At 41.0% G+C, this 25,787-nt stretch overlaps 1 protein-coding gene across 3 annotated transcripts; it reads right to left on the bottom strand.

Moving 5' to 3' along the window:
* Positions 1-326: 326 nt before the first annotated feature.
* Positions 327-25,787, bottom strand: DAGLB (diacylglycerol lipase beta). Of its 3 annotated transcripts, none has more exons than XM_044979097.1 (16): positions 25,650-25,787; positions 25,072-25,200; positions 23,912-24,063; positions 19,672-19,846; positions 18,737-18,998; positions 16,271-16,396; positions 14,597-14,724; positions 12,213-12,339; positions 11,665-11,748; positions 11,055-11,132; positions 10,532-10,612; positions 10,289-10,416; positions 7,872-7,940; positions 7,694-7,766; positions 6,047-6,300; positions 327-4,164 (listed from the first exon to the last, which is right to left on the bottom strand). In XM_044979097.1, the coding sequence occupies exons 2-16, from the start codon at positions 25,164-25,166 to the stop codon at positions 3,969-3,971; spliced, it is 2,028 nt and encodes a 675-aa protein (XP_044835032.1). In that variant the 5' UTR covers positions 25,167-25,200; positions 25,650-25,787; the 3' UTR covers positions 327-3,968. The 3 variants fall into 3 exon arrangements, with proteins under 3 accessions (XP_044835032.1, XP_044835034.1, XP_044835033.1); XM_044979099.1 differs by having other exon boundaries at positions 25,656-25,672; XM_044979098.1 differs by having other exon boundaries at positions 25,525-25,656.

The raw sequence follows: 25,787 nt of genomic DNA, 5'->3' as shown, positions 1-25,787 counted from the left end.
CCCTTTCACATAGCAAGCCTCTAAGTACAACCCCCCCCCCCCCAAAATACGGTTTTTTATATATTTAACACTGTTATAAATGCTGGAAGAAAAGCAGTGTTTGGGGTGACAGCTCATGACTCCCTGAGGTGTTCTGACCCTCTGCTTGAGAACCCCTGGAAGATAGTGTGATGACTGTGGAAGACATGAATGCAAGTCCCTGCTTCTCCCACATCTAAGGGGCTGCCCTAAACCATTGGCTAGGGCAGTAGGTGTCATCTCCCTGATCTTTATAAAACCTCAAACAGTTGTGGATTTATCCCACTGCCCAACAGGGAAAACCTCTAGCCTTGCTGCTCAGAAAGACTGCTACTGGGATGTGCACAGGGACAGTTAATAGGAATTCTTACAAGCAGGGATTAAACTTCACCCTTGAGAGGAAAAATCAAAGGAAGCGTCTTGCCTTTGTTCTAGTACTACAGGCATCAAAAATCAGATTAAAACTGATGGTGATACTTAAGACAGGGCTAAAGGACAAGTTAGTATGCCTGCCACCAGAAGTTCCCTAGTGCACTGATACTTCAAACAGCAATAGATCAAAGTGCACTAGACCGGGCATAGCATGAAGTGAGGGGGTTGTCTTGGCAGTGTAAATAATTACACTCTAAGTACGTAAAGTGGTGCTGTAGCACAACAGCCATAGACTGCATTGCTTTTTATATACAAATCATAACTTTCTTGTGCTGGGTGTTACACATACACTTGCATGAGCACACTCAAAGAGACACATTCTGAGATTTTATTTTGTCCCTGCGGGAAGGGGCACAGCAGGACTAGCCAAACAAACTTCCACTACCCCAATACACAAATTCTGACTTTTTTTTTTTTAAAAAAGGTACAATAAGGGACTGTCTCTGACAAGCAACATATGCTTTTTACAAAGCAACCACGTTTAATCAGATATTCACCATACAATCAATTTAAATGGAGTGGCAAAATAGGTACTTGCAAAGGTTTCTTAAGTAGACTGTCCAACTAAACCAAATGTATGGAAGGTAAGAGTCAAAGTCTCATTAGTCTCAGGCTGGATCTAGTGTAGAAAAGGTACAATGGTTCTTGCCTGTCACTCCCTTAAGAACGTATTTTGGGATTCTGACATTTTAAAATGAGTCCTTTAGGTTTGAAAAAGGACAATTACCTGTTCTGTAACTGGTGTTCTTCAAGATGTTGTGCATGTCTATTCCACAGTAGGTGTGCATGCTTGGCATGTGCACCGGTGCCAGAAGTTTTTCCCTTAGCAGTATCTGTTCTGGGGGAGCACTGCGGCAACCCCTGGAGTGGTGCCTGTATATCACGCTATAAGGGGAGCTGTGCACTCTTCCCCCCACCCCTCAGTTCCTTCTTGCTGGACATTTCTGACAGCGGGGAAGGAGGGTGGGGTGTGGAATAGACATGAGCAACACGTCTTGAACTCCAGTTACAGAACAGGTAACTGTCCTTTCTTCTTTGCGTGATTGCTCCTGTGTATTCCACATTAGGTGATTCCAAGCAATATCTGTTGGAGGTGTGTAGGAGTTCATGATAGACCAGGACGGGTACTGCCCTGCCGACTCCGGCATCATCACTAGACTGGGTGACAATCATGTAATGCAAAGTAACTGTATGAACTGAGGCCCAACTGGCCACCCTTCAAGTGTCTTGGATAGGGACATGGGCTACATAGGCAGCTGATGAGGCCTGAGCCCTTGTAGAATGTGCCCTAACGATCGGTGGCAGGGGAACCCCTGCTAGATTGTAATACATGCATATGCATGAGGTGATCCAGCAGGAAAGAGGCTGGTTGGAGACAGGTTGCCCCTTCACCTGCTCAGCCGAGGCAACAAAAAGTTGTGAGGATTTCCAGAACAGCTTAGTCTGTTCCAGATAAAAGGCCAGTGCCCTATGCACATGGCATGTGTGGAGGCGGTGCTCCTCATTGGAGGAATGGGGCTTAGGACAGAGCACAGGGAGAAAGATACTCTGTTCCATATCAAAGGTGGAGACCACCTTCAGGAGGAACTCTGGGTGTGGGTGAAGCTGGACTTTATCCCTATGGAAGACCATATAGGGAGGTTCTGAGGTCACAGCCCTAAGTTCCGAGACCCGCTGGGCCAACATGATCGCTACAAGGAAGGCCACCTTCCACTAGAGGAGAGACCAGGAACACATCGCCAGGGGTTCAAAGGGCAGCCCTGTAAGTCGGGACAAAATGAGCTTTAGGTCCCATTGTGGCACAGGGTGGGTCATCTAGCATACGGAAATGAATGGTCAAGGCCATTCAGGAAACTGTCTTCTCCCACTCTGTGACCACCCAAGTGCCCTTGCACCGGTGGGTGGAAGGCCGATATGGCCACCAGCTGTACCCTGATTGAAGCAGGTGCCAGTCCTTTGACCCTAAGGGACAGGAGATAGTCCAGAATAAGATAGAGACATGCAGAGGAGGGGAAAATTCCCCACTCATTCACCCACTTGGAGAACTTGGACCACTTCACCACATACATCCAGGGCATAGACAGCTTCCTACTTTCCAGGAGGCCCTATCTTACCTGCTCTGAACACCTGCCATCCTCCTCCTCTAGCCATGGAGCAACCACACTGTCAGGTGGAGCACAGCTAGATTGGGATGGAGGCGGCAGCCCCCCCATCCTGGGAGAGGAGGTCTAGGCAGTGTCCTCAGGGGTGCTGCCAAGAGGCAAAGGAGGGGCCTGTAACAGTGCTGGAGGGCCCACCCCTGGGTTTGAGGATGACTCTCGCCTTGTCTGCTTTTTTTTTTTTGCAGGACCTTGTCGCTCAGGGGAAACAGTGGGAAAGCGTAAAGGAGCCTGCCCGACCAAGTAGGAGCCCACTCCAACGCTGAGGGCCCACTCACATGCCCTGAGCCCACTCCAACAATTGAAGAAACAATCCACGAACGGTACCACTAAGGTTGAGAAGAAAAGGCTGCAGCAGAGCTGGAGCACAAAGTTCTGACTACCTTCACTGGCGGCCAGAAGGATATAGACACTCCACTCCAGAGGTCACAGCAGTGCTCCCCCCATATGGGTACTGCTGAGGGAAAAACTTTGGCACCAGTGCATGTAGCAAGCACGCACACCTACTGTGGAATACACATGAGCAGTCACTCGAAGAATGTAAACAGATACAAAAAATATTGCACATGTATCCAAGCAGCATTTTTAAAAACAAGAGATCCAATATTAGAAAATTGTCATGAAATAAATGAAACACTTTTTGAAAATATCTCCATGGTAACTAGTGCAATCAAGACTGGCTGTTTAAAAACAAAATAGAAAACTTCATTTTTTTTTTTAATTTAAACCCTCTCTCTGCACTAGATTTGCAACTGCACCATCATTTACTACCCATTTCCTTTAATGAAACTTCCTACTGGCAGTGTCCATTTCTAATAAATATTAATACTGTGCTTTTACACCCAAGAATCTCAATGCTTCGCAAAGATGGGTAATACCCTCATTTTACACATCTGAAACTGAGGCACAATGGAAGTTAAGTGACATGCTCAAGATAACATAGCAAGTCTGTGGCAGAGCTACAATTTAGGTGTCATGGTTCCTCTGCTCTAGCTCAATCTCCCTATGAATTGTGTTCTCAGTTTATCTGAATCCTTCAAGCTGTAAAATGAAATGTACAGTAATTTACATGTAGCTGGCTAAGACTCATCTTACTGTTCCATTTCCAGAAAGGTCATATCTGCTTCTGTCAAAATCCTGAATACATTCATTTTATTACAGTTAGCCAGTAATGTTTACTTTTGCAGAACCTCTGCAGAGTAAAATGCATTATGACCATCACCAAGACAATCCCTCCACAGTTTCTATTTTAGGCATGTTAAAAACAAACAAGAAAACCCCACACCACCACTTAAGTCTGAGGTTAAAGGCTCCTGAATACTTGAAGCCTAAAGAAAAAAAATAGGGCTGTTCTCTTAGTCATACTGTGTTGGTGTGAAAGTCTCCTTCTATTTGACAGGTAATACAAGATGCTTTTTCCTCAGTCAAGTTGTTCAGGGCTTTGAGCACAACATCTGGCATGTGATCCGTTATCATCTTGGGACTTATTAAAATATTGCTAAAGGCTGTTTCTTTTGACCATCTTGCAGTATATTTAACATCAGAAGAACACCACCTAGAAAGAAATATTTCAATAAAGCCTTTTAGACATTTAGAATAACATGAATTTTTATCTGTGTCCACTATACAGTGGAAATCCACATGTTGGCCTTAAAAAGCATATTAGTCATATATTTAAAACCTTTGCCGATTATTAAAGGATATAAACAAACCTTTACTCAGCTACTACTAAATATTTTATATAATTAGATGAAAGAGTGGGCTTTTCAACAAACCCCTCTGTATTGGCCTACTGTGCTCCAATTTATATCAATGGTAAAACAACTTCAGTGAGATCAGAAGTAAGCTAATCCTATTCCCCACATTCTTCTTACCCTGAGTTACAGATCCTGTTCCATTTGTGCAGATGGAGTCTGCTGGTTAGTTTATTTACACAAACAAATGAAATTTTTCAACTAACGATGAACACATTAGTTAGTGACATCAATGAGCAGCTAATAAATTTTTTCCATATTGCCCATCAATATAAAACTAAACCAATATTTGCCATTTTCTGCATCAGAAACTTCTAAAGGAACCCTTTTTTCCTAGTCTTTAAAATGGTTTTTTATTTTTATTAGCAATATCTCAAAATCACATTCGGGGCTAGATGGGCTGGACAAAAGTAGTGGTGTGTTATTTACTGACTACCATTATGCTGAGGGTGCTTTTACTACATATCCAATATTAGATTAAATATTATAATACAGCTAATTACTGTGTGTCAGGCTGAACTGAGGAGGAAGGCTAGGGACTTTATTAGCCCAGGTTAGGGATATTAATTATTCACCCTCTCAATTGAGACCATCCTCAGGTTATTGCCAAACAGTACTGATTTTTAAAAGCTAAAAATATTAAACGAATGTGAAAGAAGAAACCAGAAAGTGGGCTGTCAAACGGCTGAAGGGAAAGTGTTTTAAAAGAATTTGGCCTGTCCTCCCTTCTTCATTTTCCTCCTCCCTTCTCTTTTGGTCAACAAGGAGGCTCCTTCTCCTCTAAATCATTCATCTTTTTGTGTCTGTTTCAAAATGGAACTAGGAGAGGTGGAGAGAGGCAGGAGCCTTGCTGGCCCACAGAGTAGGAAGGAGGGAAGAGATTTGCCTTTTTTAAAAACTCTTAAACGCTTCCCTTTTTGGTAGTTTCATAAACCCCATTTTCTTTGCTATTTGAGCATCTGTCTCCTTCCTGCTTCAACTCAAAGGGCGGGAGAAGCTGAGGCAGCAAGGTTCTTGCTGGACCAGTTTGAGAATTCCAAGTACAGGAGCGAGCATATGCTTCTAAGGCTACAGTTATTGAGGCAAATATGTAATAGAAATGGTAGTACTACATCATTAACACAACTGCACGATGGCTGGGACAAGCCCATTTCAGTATAATGGGTGATATTACACCATCTTTCACAATAGCTAGGTGCTCACTCCACAAACAATGGTAATGTCACGGTAGTGTGTAACAAAGCAATTCGCATCACCATTACAGCACTTAAATACTTTGTGATGCCTTCTATAGTGCTGTACAGTAGGTGGCCTGCGCCAAACACATAACAAGTACCTGTCCTGGCTAGCTTACTGTTTAAAGGTGTAAGTGAGTAGAACAGATTCAACACAGAATGGGTTTTGGTCATTACAGCTGCAATGTCACAAGACAGTATTCAGTGGAGGGGACAAAAAGAGGAGCTTGTTCCCAGTTTTGGGGGTGAGGGTGAAATGAAGCACTGACTCAGAAGTAGGTAAAAGAAACAGGAAATGCCAGAGAAGATTGGATACAATATATAAAGAGCATGAACATACGTAGGAGAAGATGAGAGCAGAGAGACCAGAGCTCTTGCCTCTGCTCCTAAGGTGAAGAAGAGAAGCTTCAATTTAATAATTCAGTGAAGCATAATGCTGACCATTTACCTTCTTGAGCTGGTTTCTTCTACAATATGGATGATTTTTCCTGGGAGATAAAGATGAGGATACTGAGGTGGAGCATCTAAAGGAGATTCATCCTCAATGGCATTGTAAGAAGGTGACCGATGCATCATTAAACTCTCTTCAGCTAGAAGAGGCTGGGTTAGGGCATCTTGACTTCTACCATCTAACTCAGTTGGAAAGTTATCTGGATCTCCTCCAAACACTTCATACCAACACCCATACAGCAGGATCTGGTACTGAGTTCAGAGAGAAATGAGCAGAATATGAAATTTTGATGTTTATTTTCAAAGTAGTATTTAATTTTAGAAACACACACACTGCAAGATCTCTATACCCAAGTTTCTCCAAATTAATTAGACACTTTTTTTTGTGGACTGAGCTGATAATTAACAAGGGTCAATTCAGAGGGAAATGTCTGCAACTCTGACAATTAATTTTTTTCCCCCCTAGTTCTCCTATCCAGCTCAAATCCCCACATCCACAATCTCTAGCTGCCTACCAGCTTCTTTAAGTTTAACTCTCCACAGAGGGCCTCCATAGGGTCGCTAATCTTGGAAGTACACAAATCTTGTGGAAAAAACCCTAGATCCTCCATGGGTTAACTCTGGGCATTGATGGATGGCAGTTTTTAACCCACTCCTTCTCACACCACAAGGAAATCATCTTCCTGACAATTTATTGTTCCAGTCCTCCAGGAGGACCACCCTAAAGCCTCATCCAGCATGCGATCCTTCTCCAATGACTACTGCTCTGAGAATGCAAGCATAGCTCCTTTTGGAATGTCACCTGTGTTTCCTCAATGAACATTAAGGGCTGATGGTACAGCCAGACAAAGCCTTCTCTGATGATGGGGAGAAGGAGTCCCTTCTACAAAATTCCCCACTCACTTTTGGTCCCAGAAGACAGGACCAAACTTAGCCTACTGAGCCATACTGGAGTGCTCGGTCATTGATCTATCAATGACTCCTTAATTAGCTGCAGGGATCATTGCTGAGCAACACCAGGGGCACACTATCCCACTACAGACACTTTGCACAGCCTCTGCATACTTCTAGGTCCTTCTAGCCAACACAGCAACAAATTGGGATGGTAAATAAACAATGCTGCCGTGCAGGAGATCCACCACTAGGCCTCCTGAAACACATGTGAACTTGACTGCAGCCTATAGTGTTTTTCCTCACTAATACTAAAACTAGGCAATAAAAATGAGATTTTTGCCTTAAAAAAATGGCATTGAAAATAAAGATGTTTTAAACAAATCCCCTATTTTTGTAAGTAATATCAATTTACTAAAACTATTTAAAAATCTTATTGATTTATCACCATTTATGCTATTTGGTTTATTTTTTGCATTTCCCTTGAGCAGCAAACTAGTCTGAATTACATACCCTATTTCAGCTCTCAGGTCTTATGCACAACCACAAAAGTTTCCAACACAGCAGGGAAAGGTTTAAATAAGATGACACCATATACTTATGTTGTCACTAAATTAAAAATTGAACATTTCTGTTCAATTTGTGCTTTGGAACCCCCTTCTTAACACAAAACAAGCCATCACCACACTAAATGTTGTATCAAAACTAATTGACAATTCCCTTTGCTTTTATTGCTCATGGTGTGTTTTGTTACCTTCGGCCTGTTACAATTAGCAACTATTCTCACTATCCGTCTCTTCAGGTCTTCCATGTTGGGCATACTTAACCTGTTTAACATACAAAACAAAGTGAAAAAAGCTTCTTAGGCTAACTGATGGAGAATAATCATCTCTGAATAAAATGTAATGGTCTATCTCAAGTCACATCCTTACCTTGCAACAAGGTCCTTTCCAACAATGACTGATACAATGAAGCATTTAGAGTAGTCTGCAAGTGATTTGCTAAAAAAAAAATAAAAAATATATATATATTAGTTTTGCTGTGACCTATGTTATTTGTATAATATAATAATGTGGTGCAATAAAAACTTTGTTATTTTACTGGGTTTTTTTCTGGGACTAGCCTTTTAAAATTAATTCAAGAGCAGATTATACTGAACCCCCTTACACATGCTAAATAATAGGGATGTACTAGATGACTTCTCAGGGTCCCTTACAATCCTAAATTTCTATGATTCTGTGTTGAACAGGCCAAGATTAGTTAAGGATTTTGATTTGAAGCATTTACTTTCAGTATTAACCATGTATTTGTTAACAGAATTAACAGAGTATTTCATTCTTTAATGGCTACACAGGAACAATGTCAGATGGGACTATTACAACTTTGCTGGAAAACTTTATTTTATAAATAAGCTATGAACAAGTTTCAGTCATCATCTACAAAAGCAAACCCCCCCCCCAGTCAGAACAAGATAAGCCTGTTCAAGTTTCTTTAATATTAGGGCTGTCGATTAATTGCAGTTAACTCATGCAATTAACTCAAAAAAATTAATCACAGTTAGAGTTTTAATCACACTTAAACAGAATACCAATTGAAATTTATTAAATATTTTGGATGGTTTTTCTACATTTTCATATATATAACTGAAATCAAAGTGTATATTATTCTTATCTTTTACAGTGTAAATATTTATAAACACAAGAAATAGTATTTTTCAATTCTCATACAAGTACTGTAGTGCAATCTCTGTCGTGAAAGTGCAACTTACAAATGTAGATTTTTTATGTTACATAGCTGCACTCAAAAACAAAATGTAAAACTTCAGAGCCTACAAGTCCACTCAGTCTAACATTTACAGGAGATACTGCTGCCCTCTTCTTCTTTACAGTGTCAACAGAAAGTGAGAACAGGCATTTGCATGGGACTTTTGTAGCCGGCATTGCAAGGTATTTACGTGCCAGATATGCGAAACATTTGTATGCCCCTTCATGCTTCGACCACCATTCCAGAGGACATGCTTCCATGCTGATGACACGATTTAAAGAGTTCATGAAATTTGTGACTGAACTCTCTGGGGGAGAACTGTATGTCCCCTGCTCTGTTTTACCTGCATTCTGCCATATATTTCATGTTATAGCAGTCTCAGATGATAACCCAGCACATGTTCATTTTAAGAACACTTTCACTGCAGATTTGACAAAAAGGCAAAGAAGATATCAATGTGAGATTTGTAAAGACGACTACAGCATCAACCCAAGGTTTAAGAATCTGAAGTGCTTTCCAAAATCTGAGAGGGATGAGATGTGAAGCCTGCTTTCAAAAGTCTTAAAAGAGCAACACTCAGATGAGGAAACTACAGAACCTGAACCACCAAAAAAGAAAATCAACCTTCTGCTGGTGGCATCTGATGCAGATAATGAAAATGAATATGTGTTGGTCCGCACTGCTTTAGAATCATAGAATATCAGGGTTGGAAGGGACCTCAAGAGATCATCTAGTCCAACCCCCTGCTCACAGCAGGACCAACACCAGCTAAATCAACCAATCCCCAACTAAATCACACTTAGGTTTCTCTATTTTGGATAGTTATCAAGCAGAACCCATCATCATCATGGACGCATGTCCTCTGGAATGGTAGTTGAAGCATGAAGGGACATATGAATCTTTAGCGCATCTGGCACGTAAATATCTTGCGATGTCGGCTACAACAGTGCCATGAGAACGCCTGTCCTCATTTTCAGGTGACATTGTAAACAAGAAGCGGGGAGCATTATCTCCTGTAAATGAACAAACTTGTTTATCTGAGCGACTGGCTGAACAAGAAGCAAGACTGAGTGGACTTGCAGGCTCTAAAGTTTTACACTGTCTTGTTTTTGAGTGCAGTTATGTAACAAAAAAAAATCTACTTTTGTAAGCTGCGCTTTCATGATAAGGAGATTGCACTACAGTATTGTATAAGGTGAACTGAAAAATACTATTTCTTTTGTTTTTTACATTGCTAGTACTTGTAATAAAAAATATAAAGTGAGCACTGTACTTTGTATTCTGTGTTGTAATTGAAATCAATATATTTGAAAAATGTAGAAAATATCCAAATATATTTAAATAAATGGGATTCTATTATTGTTGTTTAATCACGCGATTACTTTTTTAAAATCGCATGATTAATCATGATTTTTTTAATTGCTTAAGAGCCCTATTTAATATATTAAAACCACTATAGCTTCTTCTGTCAAAATATGAGCCAAAGCCTTCTGAAACAACTTCACTCAGTCATACCAGGGATGAATTTGTGTAAGTATCTTAATGATTTCTCTATCTTGCACTTAAAACCAAGTGTTGTATTTACCTTAACAATCCTCCTGGAGGAGAAAAGGCATAACATCTTAATGTTGGGAAGGAGTTTCTGAGCATGATGGCCAATATGGAAGCTGTTCCACCACCTAAACTGTGACCAACTATAACTAGTTTATATTCCTAAAGACAAAAACAGAAGAGTTATATGGTGAGGTTAAAAGAGAGACAGCTTGCTCCACTTTGGTTTCCAAAGTGTTTTGTCAGAAAATTGAATAATTTGGAAGTCAGTACTTACAGGAGCAATGGTGAAAGCCTGGTTTAAAATGCCATCATTTATTAGCCTTCTGTAGATGTAATTTGCTGCTTGAGTTATCCCCTAGAAGACAGTATTCTAAGTTAAGAGAAAAAAGTAGTGTCCAGCTGGAAATGCAATACACAGATCCCTTTAAATGCAGTGTTCAGAGTACTGACTGCAAAAATGTGTGTAACCTAGTTAACTATTTCAATGCTCTACCGACATATGTATTGCCCAAGAGTGGCACTTGAATGAATGTACTGCACATTTACATTTTTTCTCTCTCTTTTTTTTTTTAAATTTAAAGGGACACAAGAGGCAAGCAAAACACCAGGACTACAACTTAAAAACTCTGCCTCCTGCATTGCAGAGAAGAACACTGCCAACAAGCCACCCGGACAGCTGGTCTACTCTGTCTCACAAAAAAACCCAGCTAATTCCATTTAATTGAAGAAATTTAGGGTTGTTAATTAGATTTTTTTCATTGAATAAATCACTTCAAATGGTTAAAGATGACACATGCCTTATGTACAAAACCATTTTCCAGAACGTCTTCAAGCGTCAGGTCTTCACACTCTGCTGACAGATCAGTGAGGATATCCTGCAAGTAAAGAAGAAGACAGACCCCTTTTGCTACAGACAACAATTATGGGAATTTTCACAGCTCTTGACGCTGTCTTTACTACAGTAATATCCTCAAGCAAACTCTGAGTCTGCAAGTAATTGCACACAGAAAAGAGAAGTATGAATATCTCTTACTTACACATATCTAGAAACCCATCACAAAGTGCCATTTACAGCTACTGTATATACAAACAATACTCTGATTAAAGCTACTATGCAAAAGCTGGAATGTACACTGTACATACACCTCACACCCTACTGACACAAAATTACCTTTGCCCTTCTCCCACTTGCCCCTTAAAATGGCATATAGGCTCTCAGGCATCCAAGAACAGACAGGCTTACCACTTAAGAAGATTATCTACTTCCCCTATCTCATTGCTGACTCAACTGTTGGGTTATTTTAAAATTCATATTTCGTCTAGCCACTACAGAGAAGTGTACTGTCTCCTCCAAACCACTGGGACATACCCATCTCCAGAGCCAGTGTTACACAACAGAGATGATACCTCAAAAGACAAGGTTCCTCTCACTGCAACCACAATAGCCTCCTTTTTGTGATCCAAAGCAACAAAAAATGGGATCTCGAAAATCTGAAGGATAAAAAGTTAGGTGTGTTTAGTGAAGATACCAAATTTTCAAGAACAGTAAAGATTTATTGTAGTTTGCTGGAAAGAAATTAACATATCATGAAATTTTATTTAGGCATATAACCTTTTCTTACTGAACTCAGGATTTTTTAAAATCTATTGTATGTTATCATTAGGATTTCTCTTATTCTTGTACAAGGTTACGCAAGAGCTTTTGCTATGTGTTGTGAAGTCTGTCAGTACTTAAAAAAATTTCAGTGTTTCTGTCACTGTTATCTAAACAAGCATCCATGTATTAGGGTTGGGTTTTTTTTAAAAAATGCTTTTAAAAGCATTTTGGGTTAGTTGGGGCTTCCATTTTATAACAGGGGAGGGCGAGGAGAGGAAAGCATCCTCTTCCTGGTTTCTAACTGAACTCAAGAAATTACTGAGAATTCTCTTGCTGAATGTTTGTCCAGATTTTTTACCTTGTTATGAAAGCTGATATGAATGAAATCTCTGTACTGCAGCCCTGTTATTTTTAGGATGGACCCAAAGTGAAAGTTAAGACGATCACCGCCAATTATATCAGAATCTGTTGGGCTGTTTCTGCAACTAAGGAAAGATGGGAAAGAAAAGTGAACTTGCCAGTTCCAGCTAGTTACATTTCCTTTCAGAAAAAGAACTCAATTACATTCACAGCAGGGTTTCTATTGGGAGCACACTGAGTGTTTATACTATAAAGACTGGCTAATACACCATTGCTATAAATCTTTTAGCAGAGCAAACAAGGCAATTCCTAAGAAGATTTTTTTTTTAAAACTACATCCAGATAGAAATTATACACTTGAGAAAAAATTTCAAGTACAAAAACAATTCTAAGGAGTGAGTTAATTTGACCCCAGCCACAATTTCAGCTAGAAAATTATAAATTCATTCAATTTCTCCCAAGTCTTTATTACTGTAAGTTGTGACATCTCAGGAGGATAATTAACTTAATGGCAATTAAAGCTGGATGAAATATTCACTGCTAATGTCACAAATAATGGAGGTGATTATTTAAACAGAGAGATACTATATAAGATTACGCTTGCCTTCTTAATATTAACTGCCAAAGTTTGCAGTGTTATTGTAGCTGTGATGATCACAGAATATTGGAGACAAGGTGGGTTAGATAATAACTTTTACTTGGTCAACTTCAAAGTTGCCAAAGTTTGACATAAGAAAGTTTTTTGGTTTGATGCACTTAGTACAATTTCCAAATTTGTCTATTTCTTTTTCTTAATTTTGACACTCTTGTGTTATATTATGTTAAATATAATATTAACATACAAAGCCAGTTTATGGTGAGATTTACTTATGTTAGATTTTGATCCTGCACCTGTCTCAGTGCAGATGGCCACCTGTGCAGAGACCCATTAACTTGGGGGAAGACTGCCTATACAGTGAGAATTTCAGGATCAGGGTCTTTAACAACTGACTTTTTCCTTATATAGAAGCAAATGGTTCCACTGTAAGACAAAGAGGTCTAGGAGGGTAATCTTGCCTGATTCCCCTAAATAGAGAAAACAATCAATGTACTTCCATTTATACACACTCTTGTCTTAGCGGAAGCATATAAGGCCTCAATCCATCTTTGTTGGTTTGGTTTGATTCCAACACCCATGACCCCATTTTGAGGAATGTCCATTCAACTCAATCAAATGCCTTTTCAGATACTAACATTGATCTGGCTGAATGAAGACCAGTAACTCTTTACACTGTTTGCAATCTTTTGTTTCTTTGTTTTCTTGTGACTACTGGGTCACACTCTTTGTAGCTTGCATAGGCTGAGCTCACTGCAAGCACCAGCGGCTCCTTGCATCCCTCCACTCCACCCCATAAGGCCTTGTGTGCTATCCTTCTGTCCCTCTTTATTTCAGGTACTCTCTGAAATTTCCTCATATTCCCCCCATACCAGCAGCTCTGTGTGCACCCCCATTCCTGCCATACCCTCCATACTAGGAGCTCTGCGTGCACCCTTTTCCCTCCGTGCACCCCATCTTCCCAGTGCTGGAGCTCTGTGTGCCCCCCTCTACCCATATCAGGATACCCCAATCTCTGCCTCACTAGGTTCTGTCTCCTCCCTATTCTCCAGGTTAATGGTCTTGGGTGCTCCCCACTCCACTCATACCAAGGTCCCTCAATTTTCACTCCACACCAGGAGCTCTGTGTGCCCTCCCCCCATTCTGTCTCCCAGGCCAGGGGCTGTGTGCACACTCCCATTCTCCCATGCCCCAATTCCCCCAAACCAGTATTTGTTTGGAAGATAAATCATTCAAGGTGCAAACATGTTAAACTTTATTAGGACAGGCAGAGATGAGACAGAGGTAGTTTTATGCTGGAAGGCATTAATGGGTGCCATTAACCAACTGTTTGAGTTTGTAGACAATTACAGAGGGGCTTAGAGCTGTTGCTCTATGTGTCTCCCATTCCCCCTTTCAATTGTCCAATTCTATCCAAAAATCAATAGGGTTCTGGTCACTGATGCCCACGAACATTCTCTGAACATCTGTAACTAATCAGGTGCAGTGTTCAAAAACTTCTTGTGTAATCGCAAAACACAGAAATGCCATTAAGTTTAGTGTATGGCTTTCTAAGTTTGGCCAAAGAAAACAGCTTGCCTACCCTTCCAAAATCGGAAGAAGTATTTTGAAGGTTGGTTTCCTTTTACTCAATTTGCAAAAGACAACTCTAGCAGTCAAGCTCATGTATACTTAATAGACAGAAATGGACAAAATAAGAACTGCTATTTAAGTGATTTGTACTGATATGAAAAAAACAAATAATTAAAAAAGAAACTATGCACTTTTAAGATCTTATACCAACCTACCAGTCACCATTAAGCTTACAGAGTGCAGTAAATGGGTTAGTGTATATGTAGTAAGGCCATCCATAAGCAGCTGCAGCAAACTGCATGTAGTGAGCAGCATTTTCTAATTCAATATCCAAATCATCAGTCTGGAGGGGGGAAAAACAAAAACAAAAAACAGTTCTATATGTAAGGCAAGCCCAGGATAAAGAATACAGATGCACACCATGCTACTGTAACACTAAGGGCCTAGATCTCCCCACAGACCCAAATAGTCATGGCAATGAAGTTTATTATTTACCTTTTCACTGTAAGCCCCAAGTAAGTGAAACAGAACAACTGGGAGGAAGCAGTTCACACTTGAGCATATTCAATTTGCTTATTTAGAAAAAGTTTAGTGTTTATTTGTTAACAATAAAGTCTTAAAATGGAGTCTTGAAAAATTTGAATTATTTAAAGTAATTGTTCATTAACTGTACCAAGTTTATATGTTTCTATACTTTACTATACACTGATAAACATGGTACTGAAAATTAAATGTTCATTCTAAGGGATGTAGGTGGAGGGAAGGCTACAGATTATGTAACATAATTCTCACAAGAGCTTTTTTTCCCCTTTGCACAGAACCCACCATCAGCTGAATTCAAAAGGAATTCTCTAGTAAGTGGTGTGCACTTAAACGGTTTCAACTGAAGTGGAATCATCTACTTTGGTTAAAACGGTGCCATAGGTGAGAAATTAAAGATTACAAAAGGTACAAAATAATTGACAAGAGGTTTTTCCCATTTTAAGCCATTTAAGAGACTGGTGGAAGATCCCGAAATGAAGTGTCACTCCTGATCAGCAAGCATTAAACAATTACTGTTTCTCATCCTGTCTGGATGTTGGTAAGTTAGTTATAATTTGAAAGACAAAATACAGTATACCGACGCTCCCCAGGTTACACAAACCCGATTTATGCAAATCTGCATTTATGGAAAAAGTTCAGTGAGCTTTTTTTTTTTGGGGGGGGGGGCGCGTAATTGTTGGGTATACGTTCCCAACTTACGCAAAATTCGACTTGCGCAAGGCACTCCGGAACAGAATGCTTGCGTAAGTCAAGGAGCATCTGTACTGCAAGACCAACATTTTCAGCTCTATGCTTACAGAATTGAACGTCATCTTATTTGTTTTTGTGCAAATTCTTCATGGTGATGCAAAAAAAACCTATATTTTTCACACCCCATACACCTACTTCCCATTTCAAAATTTCATATTTATCAATATAAATGAAAACATAATTGTGGGGTGAAATTTTTGAAAGTGCCTAAGGAACACAACTCCCATTGTTTTTCAATGGGACTTGTTCTCCTAAATCACTTGGATGCTTTTGAAAATCCCACCCTTATAGCCCAGTTCTATAATACACTTGGTAAGATGTTGGGAGGTTTTTAGTTTATAATGATTTTCCAGTCATTTTTACTTTCAGGTTCTCCATGTATTAGTACAATACATGAATGTTTTGATTGCAATCGTCATAAGAGAATTTTTATAGGATTACAAAATTTCCTATTTGAACTTAAAATATTGGAAACTATGAGCCCTGGATTTTGTCAAAGCTAATTTTTACAAAACTTGCATTTTAGTTCAGTTTGACAAGACACTGTCCCTTAAACAGGCTGTATCACAAAGCTGTTTTTTGGTAGCTTATCTTACCACATGGGATAGGTGGGAATGACACAGGACTTCTTCAGGCTCTTTTGGGCAGTTTTCCACTTTATCTTGCTCTTGATGGAGCAGGGTCAAGCCTGCTGCTATGTCACTAGGCACCAGATCAGTGTCCTGCCAAAGAAAATGGAAAAAAATCTTTAAAAATAAACCCACAACATCACAGGCAATCCACTGAAAAATTTAAAAAGTGATTTTCTTTTGTAGTTCTCTAGTAAATACATGTACATCAGAAGGCAAGGGTGTGCTTGTGAAACATTCACATCGCCATCCAATGCACTCAACACTGCATCTTTAAAAACTTTCTGCAAATAAAAGCCACATACATAAATTCCAATGTCAAAAAGAAAGTTAAAATAATCTTCTTTAAAAAGGCCTGTGGAGCCCTAAAATAAAACATGATCTGAACATGACTAATAATTGTCAGAAGCAACTTAGAAAAAAAAAAGTACCTCCCTCTACAGCTACTATGTAAGTTTGAAGGAGTGCCCATGCTATTATTTGTGATATGTCACTAGCAAATACTCCTGCGCTGAACCTGTGGTAAGCCACATAACATTTGCTTACAGATCTCTAACAATACTGTAAATACAACCCTGTCATTTAGAGCTCGAGCCTGCAAAGTGATGAGCACTACAGTCACACATGAAGTTGATAAGAAGTGAGGACACTCAGCCCCTCACAGGATTGGGTTCTTAGGGTGCCATGAAAATTATTCCATCTGTAAAGAAACCACATTAGAAGGCCAGAGAGTATGGTAATTGAGCTTATCATCACAAGATTATTTGTTCATAGAATAGAATATCAGGGTTGGAAGGGACCTCAGGAGATCATCTAGTCCAACCCCCTGCTCAAAGCAGGACAAATCCCCAGACAGTTGCGTGTGTGTCTGTTTTTTTTTTTTGTTTGGTTGGTTTTTAACCCCAGTTCCCTAAATGGCCCCCTCAAGGATTGAACTCACAACCCCAGGTTTAACAGGCCCATGCTCAAATCACTGAGCTATCCCAATTGACCCTAGGTCAACAGTGATCATTGGAAGGCTCTTAGCAACTTATGTGAAATGAGACTGGCAAAATAAACAAGCTATATCATGAGTAATAATTAGAAATATTGGCAGAAGGATTCCCCTTCTATTAGCCATGAGAACTGGGATTTTTAAGTTTGACGGCAATGGGAAGACTCAGCAAAATCAGGATGTGGGCACTTCCTTTTCTACTATGCATAAGTGAAGGGGGAGGGGTTTACAGAGGAAAGGTCCAGGTACAGAGGTGGGGAGGTTTTAATTCAGCTGCCCAGGATGACTACTCCCCTTATCAAGGCTCCCTCTATCATCCTACAACCCACTGACTTGGAGGCAATTATAGAGCAGCATGCACAGACACCATTTTAATGAGTAAGAACCTCTCCCACCAACCTTGAGTATGAAAAGAGAGCCTAAGGTCACTGCTGAACTCTGCTCTCCCACATGGCCGCAGAGCGTGCTGGCAGTTAGGTCCCAGCTCAAACAATACTACGCAGACCTTAAATTGTGATGAGCTTTCTACAGCAACTACAGAGTAGCTTTCTTGCATGGGCCAGTTTGGTATAGTTCAGGATGGGAAAACTGCATTAACACACTGTTAATGCTGACATTACCTCTTCATAAGCTCAATAAATTAATGTAGCTAAACTGTTTGCATCATTCCCTACTATGGGCAAGGGGAAAAATGGTAAACTCTGGATCCCCACATACCAAGGTTAAGAAAAATCAACCTCATTCCCCTGACTAGGGAATTGCCCAAGTTGAAGAGAAAAAGAACTTCACTAGCTGAACTACAGTCAACAGCCTTACTGGGAAATCTAAACTCCCAATATAGACAAGATCCTAAACTCAATTAATACCACCAGGCATTCTTAGAGGATCATGAGAAAACTCCAGTGGAATGGGGCTTTTTTTTAAGTGAAGACAGTGAATATGTTTGTACAAGGAAAAGAGTGATTTAAAAATTTTATTTTTTAAATGCAAGCAAGCATGATACTACAGGAAAGCAAGTTTGTGACCAAAATATTGGTGAAAAAGTGGAGGCAAATTCAATGTTGTGAGGCTATTGCCTATCTGGCTCCTATGTCTGAAGTGCCAAGTGTGTTAAAATAAAGTAGTTTGAAAACAGTGATTACTTGAGCATGTGACTTTTCCAAGTTTTAAGTTTGTAATTTGTTAGTTTGTGCAATTTTCCCAATTTCTTCCCCCAAAGGGCAAAGGACCCCATGTTAAAAGGAGGACAGTGTGGTGTAAGTTTTCTGTTTCAGAATAGAGCTGATGAGAATCAGGCTTTTGATACCTAAGTAAATGGCACTACTGAACTCTCACTGACCTAAAGGCAAGAGCCACATGTGAAAATGCTGCAGTATTGGGGATTCAGTGTTTTGTCAAATGGAATGATAAGAACAAATAAACAAATCTTTCCATCTTACTGAGAAGTAGGTGCGGAAAAGCTCTGCAATACTTGTAAAAGCCACTCGGTGATCATCATCTTGCATAATACAACAACACAGTAACCTGATTCTCGTCTCCCACACTCTGGTTGCGGTCTTCTTGACATTATAAAACAATTGACCTGATTGACTGCTTTCCAAGTTGCGATTTATATCATCAGCCAGGTACAGTGTCTTTTTCCCCCCAAGTGGATCAAAGACAATTACAACTGCAACGATGGTAAAGATGATGATAACCCAGCTGCAAAACAGAAGGGTGTGGGAGGAAAGGCTTGGTGAACCATGTACTCCTAAAGTACTGTATACAAGAGCATGCAGCTATAGTTCTTGTCACAGAAAAGAAAATACAGTTTAGTGTGGCATACCACCAGCACACTCACTTACTGGTACCGATGATGGCTTTGTAATAGGGACACCAATCCACTAGGAACAGGATTGAGACTGCCAACTCATTTCACATAAAACACTAAACCTCTACTGCAATCATCACTGATGGATGACTGTTTCGAAATAGCTACCTTAAGTTGGGAAAGGCTCCATATGCCACTATCAGTCTCTTAAGGCATCTATCCCTGCTCCTCTGTTTCTCTTCTCCCACCCTCTTCACATCTGTCCTATCGTCCATCTTTGTTTGTCTTTTTGACCCCTTCTCATCTTTACTCTTCATAGCCTTCACTTCATCCCCTGCTTTGTAAGGGAGGATGCCACAACATCTCTCAGGTAATTAGAAAAGCATGATGAAAAAATTAGTTTATTCTAGTCTTTATGTATTCACCCACTATAAAAATCCTGGTTTAAGAAACTCCAGGAATTTAAAACAAATATCCAAGTTTTGAGTGGTCAGAAAAAATCTTCACTGGATATTTAAAATATAAATGCATAATATAAGTTTAGTTTTCTGTTAGCATCTTTACCTTGCAATAACTGTCCCAAATACGACATTTACCACAGTCCTTTCACAACGTACATCGGTGTCCGACACCCATATAGCTCCCACAACTGCCCAGACCAATTCTGGGATATAAAGACCTAGCCGAGTATAAAGCAATTTAGGAAGAGATTTCCTTGGCCCAGGGTTAGAAATTGTTCCTGAAATTACAGATGGAATTTAAGTAAAAGTCATTTATGTACATAAAATATCATAAAAAAAATATTACATCAGTGTTTTTATGCTATGGTGCCCAGTGTGAAATTTAATCAAGTATATAAAAACCCAACAAACTAAGATTTTTACAGTGAAGTTTCGAAGAAGTGAAACTGTAGTGTAGACCATAAAGTGTCTTAGAACTGAATGGTGAACATCTTTAGCATTTTTAATGGTTTAAAACTGGAAATATTAAAATCATTTCCGCTTTCCCAGAGGAATTTTTGTATCTGTTGCTGCACACATCTCATTTCCCAGAAGATACATTTCAGCCTCAGCCTGTTCATATAGGGCCCAATTTGACTCTCTAGGCCTTTTTGAATTTAAGGGCAACCCAGGACCTACCCCACCCCTTCCCCAAGGCTCTACCCCTGCCCCAAAGCCCCACCCCAATCATTGCTCACTCTCCCCTACCCTCCCTCACTTTCACCGGCCTGGGGTAGGGGATTGGGGTTCAGGAGGGGGTGTGGGTTCTGGGTTGGGGCCAAGGGGTTCACAGCATGGGAGGGGGCTCCGGGCTGATTCTGGGGCTGGGGTGCAAGTGGGGGTGAGGATGCAAGCTCTGGGAGGGAGTTTGGGTGCAGGAGGGGGCTCTGGGCTGGGGCAGAGTATTGGGGTGCAGGAGAGGGGTGCAGGCTCTGGGAGGGGGCTGGGGCAGGGGGTTGGGGTGTAGGAGGGGGTACAGGATGCTGACTCGGAGGGGGCTCAAGGCTGGAGCAGAGGTTTGGGGTGTTTGAGGAGGTTTTGTGTGCAGAGTGGGATCGGGGTGCTGGCTCCGGGAGGGGGCTCAGGACTCGGGGTTGGGGTGCGGCCTCCTGCCGGGCAACACTTACCTTGGGTGTCTCCCGGACAACGGCGCAGCGAGGCTAAGGCAGGCTCCCTGCCTACCCTGGCCCCATGCGGCTCCCAGAAGGGGCCAACACGCCCCTGCAGCCCCTGTGTGTGTGTGTGGGGCGGGGGGGGACACATATGGCTCCGCGCGCTGCCCCTCTCTGCAAGCACCGCCCCTTCAGCTCCCTTTGGACACAGCTTCCCGTTCCCGGCCAATGGGAGGTGTGGGGGTGGCGCTTGCAGGCAGGAGCAGCGCGGGGAGGGAAACCCCTGCCCCCACATCCCCAGGGCCGCGGGAGCGTGCTGGTTGCTTCCGGGAGTGGCATGGAGCTGGGGCAGGCAGGGAGCAAGACTGCCTTAGCAGCAGCCCTGCTGCGCCGCCGGAGATCGCGATCGACTGGGAAATTCTCTAGGATCGACCAGTCGAGGGTCATTGACCAGTTGGTGACCACTACTCTAGGAAATAAGGCTTCTGCTATTGACTTCAATTAAGCAGTAGTGAGCCCATAACAAACCCAAAGCTCCACAAAAAGTAAGGCCTGCCTACAGTTCTTTGCTACTCTGGTTGTGAGCTTTGCTATCTTAGTTCAGAATTCCTTACATTTCTGGCAAGCATTTTTTGCTTCTACATATTATCCTGGCATAGAACAAGTATTTCTATTTGGAGATGCATCTTTAAAGATTTACAGGTTTGTCCAGTCAACTGAATAGAGATCTCAGAGTTTAAAATCACTGATCTTTATTCACAGACCTTTCTCAAAGTCACTTTAGCTACAACAAAAACCCAATCACCATACAGCTTATTTTTCTCAATAGGTCTGGGCTTACTAATAAGGCAGTTAAATACAAGAACACAAGATGATACAAACTCTGTTCAGATGGCTGTGACTGAAATACTCCATCTTTTTGGGCAAAAGAGTAGTCACACAGTATTCTCCAAGACCAACCCAAAAATCTCTTTGGAGTTAGCTAATTGTTGTAACCCAGTCCCCTTCCTTGGGAACCAATCATGTTGTCTTTTTTTCCTTACTTAATTGGCCTCTCAGAGTTGGTAAGACAACTCCCACCTTTTCATGCTCTCTGTATGTGTGTGTGTATATATATCTATATCTATATCTCCTCAATATATGTTCCATTCTATGCATCTGAAGAAGTGGGCTGTAACCCACAAAAGCTTATGCTGAAATAAATTTGTTAGTTTCTAAGGTGCCACAAGTACTCCTGTTCTTTTTGTTGTCTGTGATGAATCCACCCTGCATAAACATGAGACCCAAAATGCACACATTCGTGTCACAGTCTGGGGTACTACCCCCAATCCACCATCCAGCCTTGTCTCACTATTTTAAGAATAAGATGAAGAGAGTTTGGTGGTGGTTGTTTTTTTTTAAATGAAATTGTGTTCTAGCAAAAGGATCTCATCAAAATAGAGAAGTGGCATTTGTCTGATGAAGGGAAGCAAAGCTACCCAGATCTGAAAATACAGTAAGGTTTCTAGTATTTCAGAGCATTACAAGTAGTTCATAGAAGGGTGGGGATGAGCTCAGTTTATAAATACTTTTTATACAGTGAGAAGATCAACTACAGAGATGTTACCGACAAAACTTGTCACCCAACAAACTAAAAATGGCATTGTGAATTACAATTTACACTCTAGTGCTGCAGATATTGTCAAGCAGATGATAGCTTAATTAATTCAACATTTCAGTGCCTCAGATGGTGATGCATGTTACTCGGCCTAACAAACTTCTGTCCAGCCACTTGATCCAGGCACGTAATTTAACTAACAATGGATTATACCCCTGTTACTGTTTGAAAGTGCTTGAATTGTTTTTATTTGGGAGGGAATAATGTAAGAGTATCAATCGACTCCAGATATATGAGAGACATATTAGATTAGCTAGTCCATCTTCCACTTTCCTTATTGCACATTTACTAGAGTTTCCTTCACTTTAGTTTTAGAGACACCAAGTAACAAGGTTTCCACCATTTCCCTTCAGAGATGGTTGTTTTTAATTGGGGAATTCTCTGTTAGATTTCCCAGAGATCCAATCTCTGTTTTCCCTTTCTTAATTTATCTGGTGATTCCTAGTTATATGCCCTTAAATTATGCTGAACAATCCCTCTCCCTTCTTGATGTTTGCATACATGTATTTATATATCGTTATATCCCCAAAACATTGATTTTTAATCTTTCATGAGCTCAATCCCTCCAGATGCCTAAATGTTTTAGCTGTTTTTCTATGATCACTCTAGGATGGTCCAATGGTTGGGGCACTAGCCTAAGACTTGTGGAGCAGGTATTTGGACCTGGGTCTCCCAACAGACTTTCTGTGTAGCCTCAGGCAAGTTACAGCCTCTCTGTAAAATGGGGATAATACTTCACTGGGGTGTTGTGAGCATAAATACACTAGAGATTGTGAAGTGCTCAAATACTACTCTAATGGGGGAATACAAGTACCTAAGACAGATATTAGGAGGGTCTATCTGTCTGGTAATGAGGCTCGCAGAACAGAACACGATATACAAAGGGACCATTAAGGTACGTCTATGTCCCATGATAAGGTGTCTATGCATACGCTCCCGTATCATATTAGTTGGCCTCTCTTCCTCAAGCTGAAACTCTTCCTGTTTATATAATTATTTTATTAATAGGACACTATATAATTTGTGTGGACCACCTTTCTATATACTTTTCCTTAACAGCATACTGTATCTGATACACTTTTGATATGTGGCATTGACTGTGACTATATAAGGCTATGTTTACAAGTACCATTATGGAGCAGATGGATTCTGCATAGCTGCTCCTGGAAGTCTGTCAGAGGTGTTAAAAATAGTGCATCTTTTCAGATTATTTATTAGTGAACTAGTAAATTGCTGGATGTGGAAGTAACAGCATTGCTGAATCTGATTTGGTTGTGAGAGGATATTCTGGAGTCCCCCTATTTTAAGTTATCTCCAGGCTGTGGTAAACTGTTACCTCTATTTGATTATTTAAGGCTAGCAGAGTTTAATTTATTTGTATTAGTATTATTAATGCTGAGAAGTGGTTACTATAAACCTTATTACTGTCAGGGCACACAGAATGTTTGTAAAGCTGTTCTATTTTAATGTCAAATCTAAATAAAATATATAAATCCTACTACTATAAATATCAGGTATTGCAGACGAGTATTTACCTTGCATACTGATATACACAATAGCAGATACAGCGCATATTATGGCAGCCAGGAGAATGAGGAGGACAAGCAGGTAGCTGTGCAATAATCCCCCTCCAGCACAGTTAAATTTCCCTTTGTGAATGGAGTACAAAACAAGAATTCCAATCCACCTGGAGAAAAACAGTACCGTAAGTTGTCACGGCTAGGAAGAAACATACTTCACCACAAAGCTAATTCAGTCATAAAAAATTATCTTCATTTAAAAATAATTCACAAAAGGGGTGTATTCCCACAATGAAACTCACAGAATGTAAATACCCCCGTAGAGTATATTGCAATAACCACAATAGAGACTACAAATTCAACAATATCCTCCTTTTTCTAATAGCACCTTTCATTCAGATGGATCCCAGAGCACTTCAACGATGGGTGAAGTTTATCAGTTTAAGTGATGCAGCCACATCTTGAAGTAGTAGCAAATGATTACTGTGTAGTATGGTATTAATTTAGTACAGCATGCAAAAGTTACATTACATGTCTCATTCTCTATATGAAAACCTGTGTTGTCAATACATGATAGGAAAAAAACCTCAGTTTCTTTCTCACTTCCATGTAATAAAATGCCAAATGAACCAGACAGTCTCATGTCACATCTAAACAAATATTCCTAACATACCAACTCAGCAGCTTCCCAGGCATGTTATAAAAATCAACAAGATAATCTACAGATACATAATAGCAATTTCCTAAGAAGCCCAAGGACTACTCCAATTAGCATGAAAATTAACATACATTTAAAATAAAACAATTAAAATAATCCTAACATTCACACTATCCTTTACAGAGGACTAGAAATCACTTGTCAATAGTTAATCGGATGCTGATCAGCTTTGCCTTCAGCCTGCTGTCACCAGGAGGGAATGGCTGCAGGCAGAACACTTGAGTCTGTCTGTATCTATGTTATCTCTTGTTTTATATGCTGTAAGCTCTTCAGGGCAGGGAACGTCTTTTTGTTCTATTCATACAACACCTAGCACAATGGCATACTGGGTTCTACAATAAATAATAATAGGGCATGACAAATGTACAGTGCACCTTCCATGGCAGACCAGATCTCCCAGCTGCATGGTTCTCCCCTCTTGGAGGGTGGTGGGAAGTGAGGATGGGATGGCTCTTACCAGATCATTCTGATGAAAAGTTCAAAGGCTCCCGGAAAAACAAAGTCATCACTAGCGATAGCCCAGCGTCTCCCAAACATCACCATTCCGGGCATCTTGGGGACCCTACCAGTGCTGTGCCTGCCCCTCCTGCAGGAAGCAAATGGACTGATGACACACACACACACATCTCCTTACCCTCACTAAAGCAGGGAGCCTGCCTCCTACCTCACATTACTTCTCTCTGCCCACAAGCTACGCATCCGCCCCCAAAGGGCTGCCCCCCCCCTTTCCTAGCCCCAGGCCAACCCCTGCTCCTGAAGGGCCGCCCCCAGGCCTGCCCCAGGCGGGCTGCCCCCCACCACTTCCCTGCCCTCAGGCCAGACCCCGAAACACTTCAGTCCCCAGCCCCAGCCGCGCTGCCCGCCTCCCTGCCCAGCCCCACCCCCAGCCTCCCCAGCAGCGACCCCGCACCAGGAAGACGCTCCCGGCTCTCCTCGGAGAGAACGTCACACCAGCCCAGAGAAGATTACATAAAAACAACACAACGCCATGACGCAACCACGCAGCGTAAGGCCTTAGAATCGCGCGGCGCACACCTTCACCCTTTCCCAGCGGCGCATGAGTAGAGCTCGCGCGGCTAGACGCTTTCCTATCCCGTTTCGGGATAGGACGCGTGCGCAGTGCTTCTACGATCCCCGCCCTTCTAGCGGCTAGGCGCATGCGCAAAGGACGCG

The sequence above is a fragment of the Mauremys mutica genome, chromosome 11, assembly GCF_020497125.1.
Source record: "Mauremys mutica isolate MM-2020 ecotype Southern chromosome 11, ASM2049712v1, whole genome shotgun sequence".
Taxonomy (NCBI): domain Eukaryota; kingdom Metazoa; phylum Chordata; order Testudines; family Geoemydidae; genus Mauremys; species Mauremys mutica.
The sequence above is the reverse complement of the archived record's forward strand: the minus strand, read 5'-3'. Positions and strand labels throughout refer to the sequence as shown.